The sequence below is a fragment of the Harpia harpyja genome, chromosome W (assembly GCF_026419915.1).
Source record: "Harpia harpyja isolate bHarHar1 chromosome W, bHarHar1 primary haplotype, whole genome shotgun sequence".
NCBI lineage: Eukaryota > Metazoa > Chordata > Aves > Accipitriformes > Accipitridae > Harpia > Harpia harpyja.
The window spans coordinates 16602219-16620708 of record NC_068968.1 but is presented as its reverse complement, the minus strand read 5'-3'; the positions used below and the strand labels follow the sequence as shown (position 1 = coordinate 16620708).

The window sequence follows — 18490 nt, the reverse complement described above, 5'->3', positions numbered from 1 at the left end:
TTTTTATAGTCAAAAGGTTTTTTTTAATTGCCTCATTTTATTACATTTGTGACTATAGCTAGTGAAAGAACACATGTTCTCATTTGCTGTATCCTTCAGGATTTTAGAGTTGACAGACATTCTTCCCTATTTTTTTCTCTAGCTATAAACAAGTTGACTGCAGCCATTAAGAAAATATTATTCCTGCACCTGTAGATTAAGCTACTGCTGTCAAGACTAAGATAATGCTGTAATAGATGCTGATTCTAAGAATCTAGATTTTATTTTTCAGTAACTTAATAGTTTTTGTATTTATTTAGGTGTAGATTAAGTCACTGTTTTTTTTTAATTAGACATATTTCACATTGAGGTTTTAAATTTAGTGGTCTTAAGAGGAAATATAAATGTAAATGTATATAAATGTAAATACTTATCTTCATCCCAGTCTTTATCAACTCTAGTTTGTTTTCTAATGTTGAACTAGACTGTTGAAATTAAGAAAATGTGTGTGTATATATACACACAACAGTTATAAATAAGTAAATAGTATATTTATAGCTATTTTGTATGTTTTATATACATATGAAATATCGTGCACTTGTTTTGTGTATTTATGTAAATATAAATGTAACTAACCATATCAAATAAATGGATTTCTTAATTTTCAAGAAAACCCTTCTTTCATCCATTCTTATGTTCTGAAGATGCAAAAACCTTAAATTAAGTGACAGAAACAACATACTGCAACCAGGCATCCCATGAAATATGTACAATTTTTCTTCATATGAAGTTAGTGTGGTCTATGATAGTGGGCACTTCTGCTCTTCTGCAGAATCAAGCCTGCCTGTCTCTAGCACAGAGAAATGTTTCATTCCTGAAGTTGCTTTCTCGAGTGTGGTAGGTTGACCCTGGCACTGGAACATTGAGCTAAACCTTAAGCAGTCTTTTTTACTGTAGAGTTCATTGGAGGAAAAAATTACACATTTTTCTTAATTTTACCAGTTCAGATAGAAGCTGAACCAGAGGTGTTTATGGCATTATGGGACACTGTTTCCTCAGCTTCATTTTTCTGAAATGCTTTTCCTATTCCTGAAGGTGTTGGAGGTACTTCTGGGTAGGGAAAACCAAGAATTTACAGAAAACTCTTTTCTTCTGTCATGCTCCTTGAGTGTATAGTTGTGGAGTCCAGTGGTCAACATAGCAGGATACAGTTTTCTTCCCTTCTCTATTGAGAGCTTTTTTCCTCTTATAAATCAAATTTATGACAGATGGAGTTTCTTTTAGACTGTGTTAATCTAGTTTTGTAAGAAGCTCAGGATGGAATGATGTCATTTCAGGGACAGAGAAAGAGGTGGATATTTACAGGTTTTTTTAGTGAAAACAAACTTTTTTGGAGTTTTATATGATATAATGATATGTGTTGACTTGTTGCTTGTATACATTTGCATACATTTACAGAACTGTTTTCTAGGATCCTTCTGTTACACAAGTGACAAAAAATGTTCCTCCAGGGCTAGATGAGTACAATCCTTTCTCTGATTCAAGAACAGCAAGCACATTTATTTATTAATAATGCTGTTAATCTTTTTAGGTAAGTTTTGTGGGGTATTGTTTCCAGAGTTTGGGACTGATGTAAAACATACAAATTGGGAGATGAGAGGCTGGAGAACAGCCCTGCGGAAAGACATCTGGGGGTTTGGGTTGATGGCAAGTTGAATATGAGTCAACAGTGTGCCCTGGCAGCCACAAGGGCCAACTGGGTCCTGGGGTGCATCAAGCACAGCATAGCTAGCTGGTCGAGGGAGGTGATTGTCCCCCTCTACGCTGCACTAGTGCGGCCCCACCTCGAGTACTGTGTGCAGTTTTGGGCCCCTCAATATAAGAAGGACATCAAACTATTTAGAGTGTGTCCAGAGGAGGGTGACCAAGATGGTGAAAGGTCTCAAGGGCAAGGCTTATGAGGAGCAGCTGAGGTCACTTGGCTTGTTCAGCTTGGAGAAGAGAAAGCTGAGGGGTGACCTCATCGCAGTCTACAACTTCCTCAAGGGGGGCAGCGGAGGGAGAGGTGCTGATCTCCTCTCTCTGGTGACCGGGGATAGGACACGTGGAAATGGAATGGAGCTGCGTCAGGAGAAGTTCAGATTGGACATTAGGAAAAGGTTCTTCATTGAGAGGGTGATCGGTCAGTGGAACAAGCTCCCCAGGGAAGTGGTCACAGCACCAAGCCTGTCAAGAGTTCAAGGAGCGTCTGGATGATTCTTTTAGCCATATGGTTTAGTTTTGGGTAGTCCTGTGAGGAGCAGGGAGTTGGACTCGATGATTCTTATTGGGTCCCTTCCAACTCGAGATATTCTATGTCAAGGTCTAGCTAGAGGTAATGGAAGATGTGTAAGGATAGATAGCCCCAGAAAGTATTTGGAGGATTCAGTGGGTAGGTTGACTTAAGTGAGCTTTGACCCCTTAAGGAAAGGTGGCTTCCTGAAAGGGGGCCAAAACAGAATTGAGTTTTTTCTCTGTTCAATAAGACTTCTGGTAGTCTGTCTTTATGCTTTTCTAAATTTTACTTGCTTTAAAGTGTGTGAATGTGGCACACTTCCTCAGTGTCTTGCTTTTGATTTCTATTGCACTTATGAAAGTGCTGTTCAAAATAAGAAAAACATTGCATTTAAGTAACAGTCCACAGGCTATGAATAGTTGTGCTGTACTAAAAGGAATAATTTATGTCTGAGAAACACAGTTGTTTTTTGCCTCTTGTAAAGTTTTAATTTACCTTGTGCTTATTTTCATCTGGAGGGGGAATACAAGGAATGGGTTAGTAAATTCATACTGTAACAGCATTTCTCAGTGGTTACTTTTGATAGTGAAGATCTTGTGCAAGATCTGCAAAATGTATGGATAATTACTATCTGTCAGTATAATTTATAAACATTCAAATACCATATTTTTCAAATGTAGGCTTATTTCCTATGGCAAATCTGGTAACGCTGATAGGGAATGTTGGTATTTGAGTCTTTGTAATGCAACAGTAAGGTTTCATACAGTGTTAAAATGCTAGACTGGAAGAAGCTTATTTTTTTTTTAAGCTGGCAGCAATATTAAATAAGTCTCCAAAATTTTTTTTCTCCTGACTCACAATACCACAAATTGTATTTGATTTATTTATTTTTCTGAAGCTTGAAGAGTTTCAAAATTGCTTTGTACAGAGAATAAGTTATAAATGTCAGGTAGGTCTGTTTAAAAACAGTAGGTCATGTTTAAAAAAAAAAAATCTAGAGCTACTCTGACTTGTTTATTACTTATCTACTTAACATGCAGCTCTGTGGGAAAAGGTAAACTGAAGTATATGGCTAAGGTTATCTGGCTTCTAACAGTCAGCTGTGCATATATAAAAAATTCTAATCGCTCATTACAGATGTCACTCAGAAAAATTGGGAGGATGGGGGAAATCCTGAAGTCAGTGTTCAGATCTACTGAATATGTGCTATGTTCATGCACTGTGATTCAATTAATCTATGGGATGTTACCAAATTCATAAAAACTGTTTTGAATGAGCAGCTCTTTCTGCAGAGGAAAAAAAGGAACTTGTTCAGGCTTTCTTTTCAGTATATATTCAGCTAAGAGTGCAGTAATAATCAACCTTTAGATTATACTCCCCTTCCTCTTTCTGTATATCGTGGATGCTGAATATGTAAAGAAGTATTCCATAATTATATGCATTTGTAGGAATGTGCTTAGATACCTGAGGGACATGCTCACAATTCCATGTGCTCACCTCTTTTCCTACCAGCTTTGTGTGCAAGAGAAGGGCATACTATGTGTTTACAAATGTATGCAACAGGAGTAAGGGAAGATAAAGTGAAATTGAATGCCTTTAAAGATTGGATGAACAGAGGTAGAAAGCAGGGTCTGTGAATATTAGACTTGGAGGGTTACAATGCCCATCAGGGTAGGGATAGAAATTACTCTGTATTTTGTGTGCTGCTCAGAGCAAAAACATCCAGATAGTTTCCAGGGGCTTGGATTTGCTGCTGTTCTTTGTTCTACCTTTGTCAGGAAGCTGAGCCATCTTGAACAGTTTTGTGCAGGTAATCCCGCTTCTAACATTTGAAAACCATAATGGCACCAGCAAGCAGAAAGGATATATGCTAGTGGTAGCAAAATACGTCCTGGAGTTTTGTGCTCTTCAGTTTGAAAATCACTGGCCTGTAAGACTTTAAATGATGTTTGTGTTTCACTACAAGTAACAGTGTGTAGTTGTAGTTTTTAAGGAAGCTGAGAATGGTATGTTTCAATTATAAATCAAAATTTTTCCTGTTTATACATCTTAGCTAATGCTAAGATGCTATCTTACAGTCTATAGTATTAACACAGCATTAACCTTCTTCCCCCCTTTCCTCCAAATTCAAGTTAATAAAACATTCTGGACTGCACAAATATTTCTCCATTGCAAGTCCAGGCAGGGATATGTTTCTTCTGTGCAAAAGTGACTTCAAACTCTGAATACTGACATTGATTATCTTAGCTCAGTTGTGTTCTCCCTTTGCCAAGGGAGATGCTGCCTATCAATTCTTTCTTGGTTATCAGGATAGGACAGAAAAAAAGTAAATTGTATTTTATCCCCCTCCCAGTATTTCTAATTATTTTTTTTTTTAGTATTTCAGTGCATTCACCTTTTCTCTGTCAACTTACATCCTTCACATCTGCAGTGGGAAATTTGGTAGGAAAATAACATGTAAGACATAATGAGGAAAATGAACGGGCATAGGAGACTAGGTCTCAAGTGTCACCACCTTGATATCTAACGTGAGAAATCATGAGTCTTTCTCTTTTGGCTGCTTATAAAATTTCAAAGCTTGTCTTATTTTTTATTGTTAAACCAAACAAAGTTTTCAGTGAATGGTATAAATGTCAGACTAAATATTGTTGCCTGCATCTTCAGTGGTTTTGTCTCCAGCTCTAACAGTTGCCATGGAGAGGACTTTCTGTCTTTTTTTCATGTTTCTGAAAACAACAAGGAACAGATAAAATTAGACAATTAGTATTTCTGCTTCATCATTTAATGAAACTACTGTTAAAGAAGGCTTTTAAACTCTTCCAGCTTCTACAAGTATTGCTAATGCAGGTTGAACTCCTCTGAGCACTGTGTGTATATATGTATAACATGTATAGACACAATAATGCATCTAGCATGCACTTTCAAACTGATACATTAAAATCTTGAAAAAATTCATTACTAGAGGTGGGTTTTTTTGGTTGTTGTTGGTTTTAAGAGGCATATTTCAATGGATTTTTTTTTTTTCGGTAAATTCCTGGACAGCTCCTCTCCTGTCTTGCATCCACACACAGTGAAGTGTTTATAGGAAATCAGATTGACCAGCTACACCTGGCTTCTTTTGGAAGTCTTCCCCCCCACTCCTGGTGAATAAACTACTTCACCCACATGGGAAAATCTATTCAAGAGAGAACTTCTTTTGAGCATTTATCTCCAGCCAACCTCTTCTTCAGGAGAGGTCATACTAATTTTTTTTTTCTCCTAGTGCAGCTGTGACAGCAAGGCATGAAATAAAAAGATCTATCCCAGAAGTACCATTTGGGGTAGGGGCAAAAAGGGGTGCTGTAGAGAGAGGTTGGCTGAATTCCAGGATATAAGTATCTTATCGTAATCTGTCAGTGAGGGTCAAAGGCCATGGATCTGTGAAGTAAAGTCTCTCTAAAAACAGTCAACTTGGTTCCCCTGGCCAAATGTGTGTGGTATATCATGATATGATATTATTCAGTGACGGCTGGAGGTTATTGCAATCCTCACAATACAAGTCTGAGTAATTAGTGTTAGAGTTACACCCTTAAAAAGACAGAATTGCCAACCATCTGTCTTGCTGCAAATGTCTTGTCAATCCTATCTAGGCTGTAAGTCAGTCAGGTATCTCTGTTCCATACCCAAATTCCTAAGCCACCAATAGCACTTGGACAGGCAACCAAATGCCCCATGGACAGACAGGTATAACAAAATAAGTGCCAAGCCATAGGTTGCAAGGGACCTCTGGAGGTAATCTTTTTCAATCGTATTCAAAGTTGGTCACTAAGTCACATTGCTCAGCATCTTGTCCTGGTGAGTTTTGAATATATCCAGGGATGGAGATCCTGTGACCTCACTGGGCGACCTGTCCCAGTGTTTGGCAGTTCTTGCAGTGAATTTTTTTCCCCCTAATATCTAATTAGTTTGGTGTGTTCCAACAAGTAACATGCTGTGTAATAAAAGCAGCAGCATCTTTTCTCAACAATCCCATGTGTATGCTGATCAGTAAGGGAGTCAAAATGTATGTTTCATTTCTTATACATAGTAAATTATGTATTAATTAGGGCAGAATTTTACAGCATTAGCCTGATATGTGGATAAGCCAGACTTTGCTTCAGTAAGTATGATATCAGGAAATGAAAGAATTCTTACGGGGTAACTGTGACATTGTTCTCAGGTAAGAAACACCAATCAAGTCTTGTTTTAAAATTTTCATTATGCCTGATGTGGGGCCAAGTCTTCTAGGTTCCAGAAGGATGGATTGAACTGTTAAATTTGAGAGGGGAAGGAAGGGCTGCTGCCCTGAAGCCATCTGAGAAGCCTATGTCTACCCATCTACTTCTGAGACAAAAGAAGGCACAGTAGTTTTTGGGATGCTCTGGTATGAACTGCATAAGATGTTCATCAAGGTTAAAGGAGTTACCTGGCAAATGCCAGATTCACTGGTTTCTTTCAAAGCTGCCTCAGCAATTTTTATTCCTAGAAATCCTATGTCAATAAAAATCAAAATGAGAGACGCAAAAGTATACTGAACAATGAGAATTCCTGTTCTGCTTATTTAATAGTTATGGATCTCAGTGTCTTTATCAAATGTCCATTACTTCTCAAAACTAGTTTCTGCAGTTATCTAGTTTGACATCTTCAGGATTTTGATAGTTATTGACCAAGTGTGTGTCTCCCACTTGCATCTTTTGTGCTGATAAAACATTTGAGGTGACCTTAGAAAGTGTATGTTTGCTTTTGGTTCTAAATAGCAAATCAATTGCTCCTATAACTAGCTCTAATCTGACCACTTGGTAATAGTATTTCCTCAGTAAGATTTACATTTACACTTACTATATACAATTTTTGTCTGTATTAAATTGATGTTCCTTGCCAACCTTTTTAAAACCTAAATCTGAGCTATTGCTTTCCAGAATGGCTTAAAAATGTCTCCAAGTTTAGACTTCTTGAATCTTGTACAATAGCACTTATGCCATTTCAGACATTTTTTCAATACAACAGCTTGCAAATACTTCTTCATTTCAGACTGTAAAGAACCTGCTGTATGCTAGCGAACATACCAATAAGGATTTTTATTGGAATTGTTTTGGAGCTTTTTTATGAAGTTAGCTTAATTCTTAATTGAGCTAACTTCAGAGATGGCAATTAGAGCAAACTTGTGCTTACTGTATATTTGAAAATTGAGACACTTGTGCAAATAAACTTGTGGAATTTTTGCTTTGTATTACCTTTTTAATTGTACAAAGAACCATCTGCCTTACTGTTTGTCTACTAGCCAATAAATTATTATTTCTTTGACTTTTGAGTATGTTTTAATTGCATGTATAAAGCAACATTTGTTTTGAGTAACCTGTTTGCATTAAGGCTTAGCATAACCTCTATTCTCCCTGGTTCTTGTTTATTTGCCTCGTATGCATTTTTATTGAACTTCTGTTTTTTTCCAGTGATTGCTGAATATTGGGAAATATATTTATAGGGCAAAATAAATTATTTGTGGCTTTATGAAGAAATGGTTATTTGTGATAACATTTTCTCAGAAAGTTGTTGTTTTTTTTCCTGTACCCTTTCCTTACTACCTATATCAGTCCAATAATAATCAATCTTGTGTGTTAGCTGGACTCTCTTTAAGTTCATGCAGTTCTTCAGATCTGCTGTACAATGCTAAAGCTTGAAGATGTACCTTCTTTGATTTCTCTTCAGTACTTCTTGCTTCTAGGAAAATCCCAAACTGTACTGCTATGTCTTTTTTTTTTTTTTAATGATTTTCCAAGTCAGCTGGATACTTCTATTTGTTTCATGTTAAGCAGCTGTGGGGGGTTTTCTTCACTGCTGCTCAGCTTTGATTAGGGTTATAAAAATGAGTACTGCAGTTTGGTAGGAAGAGTTAGTGCAATCTGCATTTAAAATGGTTGCGTACTATAATGTTTTCTTCATTAGGTTCTTGATCTGTAAGAATCATAGAATGGTTTGGGTTGGAAGGGACCTTTAAAGGTCATCTAGTCCAACCCCCCTGCAATGAGCAGGGACATCTTCAACTACATCAGGTTGCTCAGAGCCCTGTCCAACTTGGCCTTGAATGTTTCCAGGGATGGGGCATCTACCACCTCTCTGGGCAACCTGTTCCAGTGTCTCACCACCCTCATAAAAAAATTTCTTAGAAGATGGTTTATAATACCTGTGCCTGTTGTGCACTGAATTATGGTCTTTAAATAATAACCTGGAAAGATAAGCACATCAAAGCAATATTGAACTTCCACCATTAGAGGTAGATTTGAGCACTGACACTTTGTTCCCCTGTGTACACATTATGAAGCTAAGATTTCATTCTTTATATGTATCAACCCAGCAGAAATTCTGGAGTGATACCCAGCAAAAACTAACAACAGATGTTGAGGCAGATACATGATTGTTCTTATCCTTTCCTTACTACCTCTGACTCTCTTACAAGCTCTTCTCTACTTTTTCTTACTTTGTGCACTAATTCCAGCAAGTGATACTAAATAACTGTCCTGGTTTCAGCTGGGATAGAGTTAACTGTCTTCCTAGTAGCTGGTACAGTGCTATGTTTTGAGTTCAGTATGAGAAGAATGTTGATAACACTGATGTTTTCAGTTGTTGCTCAGTAGTGTTTAGACTAATGTCAAGGATTTTTCAGCTTCTCATGCCCAGCCAGTGAGAAAGCTGGAGGGGCACAAGAAGTTGGCACAGGACACAGCCAGGGCAGCTGACCCAAACTGGCCAGCGGTGTATTCCATACCATGTGACGTCCCATCCAGTATAGGAACTGGAGGGGGGGGGCGGGGGGGAATCACCACTCGGGGACTAGCTGGGTGTCGATCCGCGGGTGGTGAGCAATTGCACTGCCCATCATTTGTACATTCCAATCCTTTCATTATTGCTGTTGTCATTTTATTAGTGTTATCATTATCATTATTAGTTTCTTCTTTTCTGTTCTATTAAACCGTTCTTATCTCAACCCACGAGTTTTGCTTCTTTTCCCGATTTTCTTCCCCATCCCACTGGGTGTGGGGGGGAGTGAGTGAGCGGCTGCGTGGTGTTTAGTTGCTGGCTGGGGTTAAACCACGACAATAACACAGAAGTGATATTAAATACACAATAACTTAAACTAATGGTGTAGACATACCTACTGTAGCTCAAAAATAGCTACTGTAGATGTACCATAAGAGACTAACTGTGCTGGCTTTTTGCTGCTTTTGATTTAAACAGTGTCAAGCGTGCTACTGGGGTAAGACAGCCTTTAGAAAAGTGGAAACTATTTTCAAAGAAAACTTAAAAGCTTAAGCTCTGGCAAGCTAAGTGTGAAACTAAGGCAAGCTCAAAGCTCTGAGGAAAAACTTGTACAACAATTTGGGAAACTTTCTTTCCCAGAAGTGGGAAGCTTCCACCATCTTTAAGGTTGTAAGAGTGCTAATAGAAGATAATGATGTAGGAAAAAGCCAAATTGTTTCTTTATAAGGGAAGTGTCTTAAACTTGAATTCTTAATAGAATAGGCTTTAGAGAAGCAATAACTTGCTGGAAACAGGTAGTATTCAGCTGAGCATTAAGAAAATTAAGATGGAAAATTGCTAAAGCATGAACTAGAATGTACCTCAGCTGGCCTTATAGTAGAGGAAGGAAAAGTAAGGGCTGTCACACTCACTATAGAAAAAGCTCTTAAAAGGATTCGAGAAATTAAGAGGCCAGAAGGTACAAGTTCTTTACTGGGTAAGTAGAAGGGGACAGTGGGGAAGTCTACTAATCATAAATGTTGGTTGGTTGGGTTTTTTGTTTGTTTGTTTGGGGGTGGTTGGTTTGTTTGTTTTTAGTAGAACTCTACACATACAGGGGCTTTAACCTTCAAACAGACATGGAAGTTGCCTTGACTGCTGAGTCATTCCTGCACTAAGTAATGGACTGCAGTGCACAGATCTGACAACATGAGACTCAGGGCAACTGCTTCCTTGCACTGCAGTGCTTGAAGAAATAAGCCTGGAGTGTCCTCCTTCATGTTACTATAGCGATATGGCTGTATGGTTTTTGAGGGGCTGAGGCCTGAAGGAAGATCATAATCCCAGTCATATTATTACAGAGTATCCAAAGGGCCAATTAATACCTAATCACATACTATCCTTGAAAAAGTCACAATAGCCTTTTGGTTGCAAACCTCTGTGATGGTCACGACTATCCAAATATTCAAGTCAGTCATGCTGGTTACTGTAAGGATATGTGGAATGTGAGAGCATCTGTTTCATTAAGGTTATAGACCTTTTCAGTTTAAAGGGAGTAATAAGTAATAAGGAAAGTGATAAACAAAACCAGACAGAAACACAAACTAGATAGATAACTGATAACAGAGACATAAAGTAAGAGTAAAACTTTTCAGCCACTAATTGATGGGCCATTAAGAAACAGCAGGTGTAGCTTTGAAGAGTTGCAACCTGGACTTTGTAACTGATAAGAAAGATGAAAGGAGATAAATGTGAATATTATGGATAGTTGAGGGGAGCCTGTGGGACTATGCAAAACTTATTAAGGAATATTTAGGGGAATAGTCAAAGGTGTGGAGCAATTGGGGACTGGGGAGGAACAAGGAGGAGACTAGTGAAGAAAATGGATAAAAGGGGCTGGTTGCATGTAAGTTGCTACCAGTCAGTATGCTTGTCTGACAGAGCTATGCGTCTAATCACTGCAGTTATTGTTAAATCCTTTCTTAACTATATTTCTGTGAAATTTTACTCTATACCATCTGTGAGTGCTACGAGGTCTAGGTGCCAGCAACCTGAGAGACTAGAGTGAGCGAATTAGGTGCCAGCAATCCAGTCAGACCCCAGTTAGTAGTGGTCTGTATGTCTGCGGTGTCAACAACTGAGCATCTTGGTGTCAGCAGCTAGAGGGACCACGGGTTGTAGGGCCTGTGTGTTTGGGGTGCCAGCAACTGGAGGGACCAGTGTATATATGTATGATTCATTAGCAAACTTCAAGCTGGACTAGCTGGCAAATAGGAGGAAAACCTGTCTCTGGGAAGACTCAAAGTCTGAGCCAAAAGTGAGTAAGGGAGTCCAGGGTCTGGGCCTAGATATATGGCAAGCTGAGAGCCAGTGTTGGTGTTTGAGGGAGCTGCGAGGGTGGGGAATGCTTGTGAGACTAGTGTTTGAGTGTATGAATCTGCTAGTGAACATCAAGCTGGGCTAACTGGCAAACAGGAGGAAACCCATATACCAGGTAAGAGGGCCCCAGATCTAAACAGGTATATCAGGCAAGCTGAGGGCCCATGCTCATATCTGAGGGATCTGCAGTTGTTGGTGTGCTTGTAAATCTGGAGAGTGAGGCATGTGTTTTTCAATAGTGAACTTCAGTGCTGATCAGCTGGAGAGGAGAAATGGGACATGACTGTGTACCTATACTTTATGTAGTTCTGATAATGTTATGTGGGGGTGTTGTTAAAGGCAGTGTCCTGCCTGTGGCAGCTTGTGTAGCTGGCTATGCTAGTATCCTTGGTACGTGCGGTTGTGTCTGTATTTGTGTGCATCTCTGGGATATGCACTCAACCTTGCTACTAGCCGAACCTGGAAACAGGAAAGCAGCAGCTGTATCCATCAGCCTGGGACGGAGAGCCCTCGGAGGGTCTGAAGGTGTGCTGGAGCCTACTCCAGTAGTTGGAAAGGAGGAGTCCCCAGGTCTCGGAGTCTGCTGGAAGAGGTAGCTTTTATAACATCTCTTAACAGCTTTTGTCCCCCAGCCCCTCTTGACTTTCTTAGGATTCTGGGATGCACAGCCCCTGCTACAAATCACTGTTTTAGTCTCTCTCATTCTAGGGAGCACAGGCTCTTACCTAGGCATCATGTGCATAGTGGATAGCAATTCTAACACTGTATAGGTGGCCAGCTAGCATATACTGGAACCTAAACAATGCAGAAATCTGAATCCAAAGAATCTTGTACATAATTAGTTCCTTATATTAATGTCATCTATCATATATGCTGTTGGCTATCATCTTTGATTATGTATCTCTAATGAGCTTTCTGATTGGTTCCTTTATTCATAAGCATATATGCATGTTCCAGTCATTAGCAGCACTGCAGGCTGTTTGGACAAAGTGTCTTTCAAGGATAAGTATCTTTGAATTCATTGTTTAAATCTTTTCTAGTCTGCCAGTCCACCTTTAAACACTATTACAGGTGTCTGAAGGGCTACTGGAGTTCTTACTGGAGATTGTGGGCAGTCTTGCTCATTAGTCTAGCAGGCAGCTGCTTAGCAGTTATGCTTTCAAAGCTATTGTTATTTTAACCAAAGAACTACAATAATCAGGCTTTTGGGGGGCTTTTGTGGCATTTCTCTGGCCTATAATGCATAGAGTTTTTGTTCAGTAGCTATTTGTTACTCTGGTGCAGGGTTTGTATCTTACGTTTGAAGCAGATGATAAGACTTGATAGTTGCCTAGTTTTTGTAGGAGTTCTCATACAAGAGACCTTTGTCCTTATCACAGAATGCTCCGACATAAGGAATAGCAGTACTAACTGTCTTTAACCAACTTTGGCTGTCTTCATCCTAGAACACTGAGTAATCTTTCTTATGATGAAAAGCTTAAATCACTGAGTATTTCTGAGAAATGAGACTTCTCTGATATTTCAGTATTCTGTTAGGAGCTGATGTATAAGGTGGAAAGATAATTTTGAAATGCTGGAATCAGCTGATGTTGCTGAAATATACTGCAATATTACATACAGAGGTGGAGTTTACTCAGGCATGATGTTTTCTCCTCAGCGTACTGCATTTGTGCATTTCAGAAGATGGTTGGTGTATTGGGTTTCCATGGCAAGGTTTTGGTAGCCAGGGGGGCTATAGGGGTGGCTTCTGTGAGAAGTTGCTAGAAGCTTCCCCTATGTCCAATACAGCCAATGCCAGCTGGCTCCAAGATGGACCCACCGCTGGCCAAGGCTGAGCCAATCAGCAACAGTGGTAGTGCCTCTGTGATAACATATTTAAGAAGGGGAAAAAACTGCTGCGCAACAGCAGCCAGAAGAGAGGAGTGAGAATATGTGAGAGAAACAATCCTGCAGACACCAAGGTCAGTGAAGAAGGAGGGGGAGGAGGTGCTCCAGGCGCCGGAGCAGAGATTCCCCTGCAGCCCCTGGTGAAGACCATGGTGAGGCAGACTGTCCCCCTGCAGCCCACGGAGGTCCATGGTGGAGAAGATATCCACCTGCAGCCCGTGGAGGACCCCATGCTGGAGCAGGTGGATGCCCGAAGGAGGCTGTGACCCTGTGGGAAGCCCGTGCTGGAACAGGTTTTCTGGCAGGACTTGTGACCCCATGGGGGACCCATGCTGGAGCAGTCTGTTCCTGAAGGACTGCACCCTGTGGAAGGGACACACGCTGGAGCAGTTCGTGAAGAACTGCAGCCCATGGGAAGGACCCATGTTGGAGAAGTTAGTGGAGGACTGTCTCCCATGGGAGGGACACCACGCTGGATCAAGGGAAGAGTGTGAGGAGTCCTCCCCCTGAGGAGGAAGGAGTGACAGAGACAACATGTGATGAACTGACTGCAACCCCCCATTCCCAATCCCCCTGTGCTGCTCGGGGGGAGGAGGTAGGGAAAATCGGGAGTGAAGCCGTGCCTGGGAAGAAGGGAGGGGTGGGGGGAAGGTGTTTTAAGATTTGGTTTTATTTCTCATTATCCTACTCTGATTGGATTGGCAATAAATTAAATTAATTTCCCTGAATTGAGTTGGTTTTTGCCTGTGATGGTAATTGCTGAGTGATATCTCCCTGTCCTTATCTCAACCCATGAGCTTTTTGTTATATTTTTCTCTCCCCTGTCCAGCTGAGGAGGGGGAGTGATAGAGCTTGGTGGGCACCTGGCATCCAGCCAGGGTCAACCCACCACAGTTGGAAAAGATACAGATAAGCTGGACCAAGTCATAATTTGCCAAGTTAGTATTATTCAGTTGATTCCTGCTTTTTTTTAAGGTGCTTTTGTATTTAAAACATCACACTTCTCACCATATTTTTGTTCATGATTTCAGTCTTATTAAGAACAAGTGGTTCTCTGTCTTAAAAGATCGCAGAAAGGGGAAGTCTTTCATGTTGCAAGCTCTACACAAAGATAGATGTGAATTGTAGTTTTATCCCAAGCATATTTAAGAATAAAATACCATCATAGTAGGGCTATACTGATGTGATGGGTTAACCCTGGCTGGACGCCAGGTGCCCACCAGAGCCGTTCTATCACTCCCCCTCCTTCTCAGCTGGACAGGGGAAAGAAAATATAACAAAGAGCTTGTGAGTAGAGATAAGGACAGGAGAGATCACTCACCAATTACCATCACAGGCAAAACAGACTCAGTTTGGGGAAAATTAACTCAATTTATTACAAATCAACCAGAGTAGGGTAATGAGAAATAAAACCAAATCTCAGAACACCTTCCCTCCACCCCTCCCTTCTTCCCGGGCACAACTCCACTCCCGGATTCTCTACCAACCCCCCAGCGGCACAGGGGGATGGGGATGGGGTTTACGGTCGGTTCATCACACGTTATTTTCTGCCGCTTCATCCTCCTCAGGGGGAGGACTCATCACACTCTTCCCCTGCTCCAGCGTGGGGTCCCACCCACGGGAGACAGTCCTCCACGAACTTCTCCAACGTGGGTCCTTCCCACGGGCTGCAGTTCTTCACGAACTGCTCCAGCATGGGTCCTTTCCACGGGGTGCAGTCCTTCAGGCAAAGACTGCTCCAGCGTGGGTCCCCCATGGGGTCACAAGTCCTGCCAGCAAACCTGCTCCGTGGGCTTCTCTCTCCACAGATCCGCAGGTCCTGCCAGGAGCCTGCTCCAGCGCAGGGTTCCCACGGGGTCACAGCCTCCTTCGGGAACCCACCTGCTCCGGCGTGGGGTCCTCCACGGGCTGCAGTTGGATATCTGCTCCACCGTGGACCTCCATGGACTGCAGGGGGACAGCCTGCCTCACCATGGTCTTCACCACGGGCTGCAGGGGAATCTCTGCTCCAGCGCCTGGAGCATCTCCTCCCCCTCCTTCTTCACTGACCTTGGTGTCCGCAGGGTTGTTTCTCTTACATGTTCTCACTCCTCTCTCCGGCTGCCGAATACCTCCGTCCCAACTTTTTTTCCTTCTTAAAAATGTTATCACAGAGGCGTTACCACTATCGCTGATTGGCTCGGCCTTGGCCGGTGGCGGGTCCGTCTTAGAGCCGGCTGGTATGGGCTCTGTCGAACACAGGGGAAGCTTCCAGCAGCTTCTTACAGAAGCCACCCCTGTAACCCCCCCCGCTACCAAAACCTTGCCACACAAGGCTAATACAACTGATCTGCTTTGGTAAAGTTCAGTCAATAACTTTAATCTAGGCTTGGTTTAATTTCCTTGGTTTTATAGGTACTGGTTAACATTGTGTATGATGGACAGATGTTGAGAAAGTCAGAGGTGATGACAAACAGGAATCAACGGGAGAGGATTTTAAAAAGAGAAACAAAACCACAAAATTGACAAAACCTGAGCTGCTAAAAGCTTCTTGTATGATGTGTTCTTATAGGTAATGACCAAGTGACTGAATTGGTAGTGGTACTTGAAACTAGATACTACAGTACATACTGGTGGAATAGTTAAGCAATAGATTGTAGATCCTCAATTGGAAAATTTAATACGGTACATTGCTTCTCTAGTTAACCAGGTTATATAAGCCTTTGTTAAGTAGAAAGATGTGGAAGACATTACTAAGAAACAACATCATGTTTGAGAATATGAATAGATCACTGTTAAATCCTGCAATTCTCTTAAACAATAACTGTCCTTATTCATATTCATGTCTGAACAAAATTAAAATTCTATTTACTTTTGTTTTGGGTTTGTGTGGCAGGGTTTTGGTAGTGGAGGCGGGGGCTAGAGGGGTGGCTCCTGTGAGAAGCTGCTAGAAGCTTCCCCGGCTCCAAGTCGGACCCACCTCTGGCGAAGGCTGACCCAATCAGCGACGGTGGTAATGCCTCTGTGATAACATATTTAAGAAGGGGAACCTGCAGCTGGGGAGGAGATTGGAATGTGAGAGAAACACCTATGCAGATACCAAGGTCAGTGAAGAAGGAGGGGGAGGAGGTGATGCCCCTGCAGCCCATGGTGAGACAGCAGGCTCTCCCCCTGCAGCCCATGGAGGTGAATGGTGGAGCATATGCCCACCTGCAGCCCATGGAGGACCCCACACCGGAGCAGTCGGATGCCCCCGAAGATGGCCGCGACTACATGGGAAAGCCTGTGCCGGAGCAGCCTGTGCCTGAAGATCTGTGGCCCATGGAAAGGACCCATGCCAGAGGAGTTTGTGAAGGACTGTCTCCCATGGGAGGGACCCCACAGTGGAGCAGAGGAAGAGTGAGGAGTCCTCCCCCTGAGGTGGAAGGAGCGGCAGAGACAATGTGTGACAACTGACTGCAACCCCCATTACCTGTCCCCCTGTGCCGCCAGGGGGAGGAGGTAGAGAAAACCAGGAGTGGAGTTGAGCCGGGAAGGAGGGAAGGGTGGGGGGAAGGTGTTTTAAGATTTGGTTTTACTTCTCATTGTCCTTGTTTTGATTTGATTGGTAGTAAATTAAATTGATTTTGTTTTTTTCCCCAAGTTGAGCCTGTCATTTGCCCATGACCATAAGTGGTGAGTGATCCCTCCCTGTCCTTGTCTCGACCCACGAGCTTTTCTTTATATTTTCTCCTCCTCATCCCACCGTGGCCGGCAGGGGGAGGAGTGAGCAAGCAGCTGTGTGGTGCTTTGTTACCGGCTGGTCTTAAACCATGACAACTTTTTACTGTTCCATAAAATTCCATGTGTGTTTATAGCAAGTAGTGTAGTATAAAAAGAAATAAGCAGAATGCTGCACCACAGAATATAGTTATCTTCTTTTTCCTAAAGGTTATAAATATTGCAGGCATCATATCAGATTTTCAGTTTAGCAGTAACACTTCCTTTAAAACAACTGGATTAGTTCTTACAGAGTTAATGAAAATATGTTCATTAGAATAGGAGACTGTTTCCCTATAATTGTCTCTTGTTTTCTTAGCCTCCTCCAGGAAATGTGAAAATGCCTAATGTACCCAGTACCCAGCCAGCAATGATGAAACCAGCAGAAGAACCACCTGCTTACACACAAATTGCAAAGGTTTGTCTATAACTTTCAGGCTCTAGGTTCCTTTCAATTATAATCATATAAATACACTTCTGGAATAGTGTCTTTTATAAATAAGTGTTGCTTTCCTGATGATTTATGAAAATTAATACTGCCTTTAAGTAATCAGGTACTGCATGAATTCATGTAATATTAGGTCAGTCTTCATCCATAACTGGAGATTCTTAATTATGGAAAATAGACTTGGAATATTTATTTTGTGTTTGTATTTTTTTATCAATATTTAACGATGCTTGTTTTGTTCAGGAGCATGCCTTGGCCCAGGCAGAACTGCTAAAGTGTCAAGAAGAACTGGAAAGAAAAGCAGCTGAACTAGATCGCAGAGAAAGGGAAATGCAGAGTCTCGATCAGCCGGGGGGTATGCATGAAAAAAATACTTCTTTAAATTGCAGAAATTTCACTTTTTCTTAGAAACTGTTTTAGTTTTACAGTGACATTTTGAAACAGTTCAAAGAGGGGGTTTTATAATCTCTTCAGGAAAAGAAAATTTATCTCCTTTGGGATAGCGCATACAGTGAATAAAAACTGGCCTGGCCTGTGCAAATTTTCACAGCAAAAATTTTAAATGTGGCCTATGTTACTCTCTGCTATCAGCTATTTTTATTCTAGGTTAATATCCAAGTAATACTATTGAATAGAAATGGATCAGTTTGAGAAGTGAAAGTAACTTCATAAGTAACATCTCTGATTTCTCTTCTGTCAGTATTTATAGCTGTAGGAGAACTTTCCTGTTTTGAAACATTTTATCTTTTGCTGTGTTACAGACACAATATTCTATGCAAATAGCAGAAAGATTTATTCTATTATTAATCTTCTATTAATTTTTCATATGACACTTTGGAACCCATAGTCAAGATCCGTATCTCATTTTGCTACAAACTGTAAGCATGCTGTGTGAAACCATCAGTTTTCGTACTGCAATTTCACAAATGAGAAGATTTACATCCTCTTAACTGAAGATACTTTGCTAGAAGTAGATCTATGGGAATATTCCATTTCCAAAGGAAAAACTTCAGTCTGAAGTTAGGGAAAAA

General features: G+C 41.1%; 1 protein-coding gene across 4 annotated transcripts in view; it reads left to right on the top strand.

The window, feature by feature from the left end:
• Positions 1-18490, top strand: part of LOC128136209 (secretory carrier-associated membrane protein 1-like) — a 70292-nt gene that overhangs the window by 19415 nt on the left and 32387 nt on the right. For 2 of the 4 annotated variants that reach the window (XM_052775412.1, XM_052775413.1), the window contains exons 2-4: positions 1451-1528; positions 17331-17429; positions 17703-17814. In XM_052775412.1, the coding sequence (XP_052631372.1) occupies positions 1451-1528; positions 17331-17429; positions 17703-17814 (289 nt within the window). The remainder of the gene's footprint in view (positions 1-1450; positions 1529-17330; positions 17430-17702; positions 17815-18490) is intronic. The other 2 variants (XM_052775414.1, XM_052775415.1) reach the window with 1 other exon arrangement.